We start from the raw sequence: 2505 nt of genomic DNA on the forward strand, positions 1-2505 counted from the left end.
ATAATACTTGTATACATTCTAAGATATATTTATCTTTATACATCTCAATTCATCATTCGCATAAAATATTTTAAAAATATTATCAAATATCAAAATATGATTCGACAATTTTAATAGAATCCACCAAGAAAGATAGTATTCAAGATCAAGATTGAAGACACATTGCTAGAGAAGTTTAGGAGAAAACATAAATAAGAGAAAATGACGTGTCAATTCAACACAAGTCAATGACTAAAATTTAAGCTACATTCATCCTTTTTATTATTATTATTATTATTAACATTTTTCCCAATTTTACTAGACAAAATTGTATAAAATATTTCTAAATTCTCTTTTATAAAATATTTCTAAATTCTCTTATGTAATGAGATGGGTGCATTTAAGTATATTATCATTCCTCCAATCTCATTATGCATCTATTCAATAGATCCTTCTTCCACCTCAAATAATCGTTTGATTCACTATCGACGATTTGAACTATCTGATCTCACCTTAGTATATGATTATTCTTCCATCTTCATTATGTATCCAATTCAGTTAATCCCTTCTTTCGCCTCCAATAATCACCTGGTTCACCACCGACAATCTAAGATGTCTAATATCACCTTCACATATACCAGAATCAATAATCGAACCAATCCATTATAAAAAAACTCCTTTGTTTTTCGTTCTTTCATTTTCCCTAGAAAAAGAAATATATGTATTATACTAGTACACGTGTATTAATTTACAAGGCGAATTAAAAAGAAATGTTCCGTTGATTCATGGACGTCGAAAATCAAAGCCTAAGCGGAGTCCGGTGGAGGAAAATTGAGATCAAGATCCAGAACCGGTCTTGATTTCTGGTCATTTTGGTTCAGATTAATAACAGAGGATGAATCTGAGTCACTTTGAACTCCGCCGCACTGGACCGTCTTTAGGCGGTGGCGATCGAAAATCACACCGGAATTCATCCCGTTTCGAAAAATGGGATGATCCAGGAAGTGAAATTGATTGGGTTGCGGGAAAATCCCTCCGCCGAATTGAGGGTGGTGGAACGGAAACGGCGGCCTAGATCCGGCGGCGTCCTGATTAAGATCAAAATCAGTGGGGTCCCGGCTAGAGGATTCGACGGTGCTACTCCGGCTGGGACTGAGATTAAGATCGTTGACGGTAGCCGGAAAGGGAAAATTAGTCTTAGCCTTGGCGCCACGGAATTGGCGAGCAGCGGCGTCGTAAGCCCTCGCCGCCTCCTCCGCCGTGTCAAATGTGCCTAACCACACACGAGTTTTCTTCGCCGGATCTCTAATTTCCGCGGCGTATCTTCCCCATGGCCTCTTCCTCACCCCTCTAAAATGCACCTCCTTGTCCTTACCGCCGCCCGGTGCCGCCGCCGCCTTAACCTTGTCTCTCGGCGACATAGTTAATTGTAAATTTAATTAATTTCTTTATTTTTTTTGGGGTGAGTATTGAAGAAAATGGTAATGCGATTTGATTTGATTGAATTGTATGTTGATGATAGAGGAAATGGAAAGGGAGGGATTTGGGTTTTATAGAAAAGAATTTTTGGAATTTTGGAATTGAAATTAAATGATAAATCAGAGAGTCAAAAGGAGGGATTTTGACGGTTGATGATGGGATGGGGATTGTGTCCCCATGCTACGTGGCGTGTAGCAAGCCAACCGCGTCACCGATTTCAAACATCATCTCGATTTTTCGTCGCGTTATCCAACGGCTGGTATTCAACATTAAAGCCCCCCATGCAACGGAAGCTGCCCCATGTCGAGGGTAGTTTTGGACGAATTTGTAATTTGAACATAATAAGGAATTAATTAGTAATTTAAACTTTATTATAATTTGGTTGCTTTATTCTTTAGCCCCCGCGTTTAGGATTGTGGGGACCAAAAACGTAGAACCGACCAAGCATTGACGCGTGGTTCCTGCTTCCTCATTGGTCCATAATGCAGATCCTGGTGGTAACCTCACGCGACATCACCTTACCAAGGGTTTTGCTAACTCTCACCATCACTGTCTTCCAGTTACCTTCCACTTTCTCCATCACCGCACGCCCCTTCATCCCACCTTCCCTTATTCTTTATTTTACATTGTATCATTACTACATTTCTATTTCTTTCCATTTTAATTCTCCTCTTTGTACTTTTCACTTCTCTAATTTATCATTTTTTAAACTTTGATTTATGTCATACTTTATATAAAATGCTTCAACTTTCTCTTTCATTTATTTAACATTTTTATTAAAATCCGCTGCACGTATCTTCACACAAATGTTTGTGAATTTTTGAATCATTTTATATCAAACATGCATTTAAAATCCTAGTCTCCTCCCATTGCTTGAAAACCTACAATTTCATGTTTTATTTTCGCTCCTAGATGGAGGTTTAATGCAAAATAAAGAACCTTATTAAGTTTGACATGTCGTGAATCCTCTTGAAAGAGGGGTGTTTTTGGGAACACAAACATAGGTGCTGCATAGTTGTACTCCGGTTGTGCAATAACTAGTAAGGT

General features: G+C 38.2%; 1 protein-coding gene across 1 annotated transcript; it reads right to left on the bottom strand.

Annotated features, from left to right (window-relative positions):
- Window positions 1–642: 642 nt before the first annotated feature.
- Window positions 643–1811, bottom strand: LOC150034814 (ethylene-responsive transcription factor 11-like). The gene has a single exon (XM_090316608.1). It carries the CDS (start codon window positions 1398–1400, stop codon window positions 786–788), a length of 615 nt encoding a protein of 204 aa, XP_090172734.1. The 5' UTR covers window positions 1401–1811; the 3' UTR covers window positions 643–785.
- Between the last annotated feature and the right edge of the window lie 694 nt (window positions 1812–2505).

Source organism: Benincasa hispida, chromosome 8 (assembly GCF_027475165.1).
Source record: "Benincasa hispida cultivar pf3 chromosome 8, pf3_genome.v1.1, whole genome shotgun sequence".
In the NCBI taxonomy this organism is placed as follows: domain Eukaryota; kingdom Viridiplantae; phylum Streptophyta; class Magnoliopsida; order Cucurbitales; family Cucurbitaceae; genus Benincasa; species Benincasa hispida.

Excerpts from the sequence above, each read along its gene's own strand:
- LOC150034814 (XM_090316608.1), bottom strand. The coding sequence starts at position 1,400 with ATGTCGCCGAGAGACAAGGTTAAGGCGGCGGCGGCACCGGGCGGCGGT.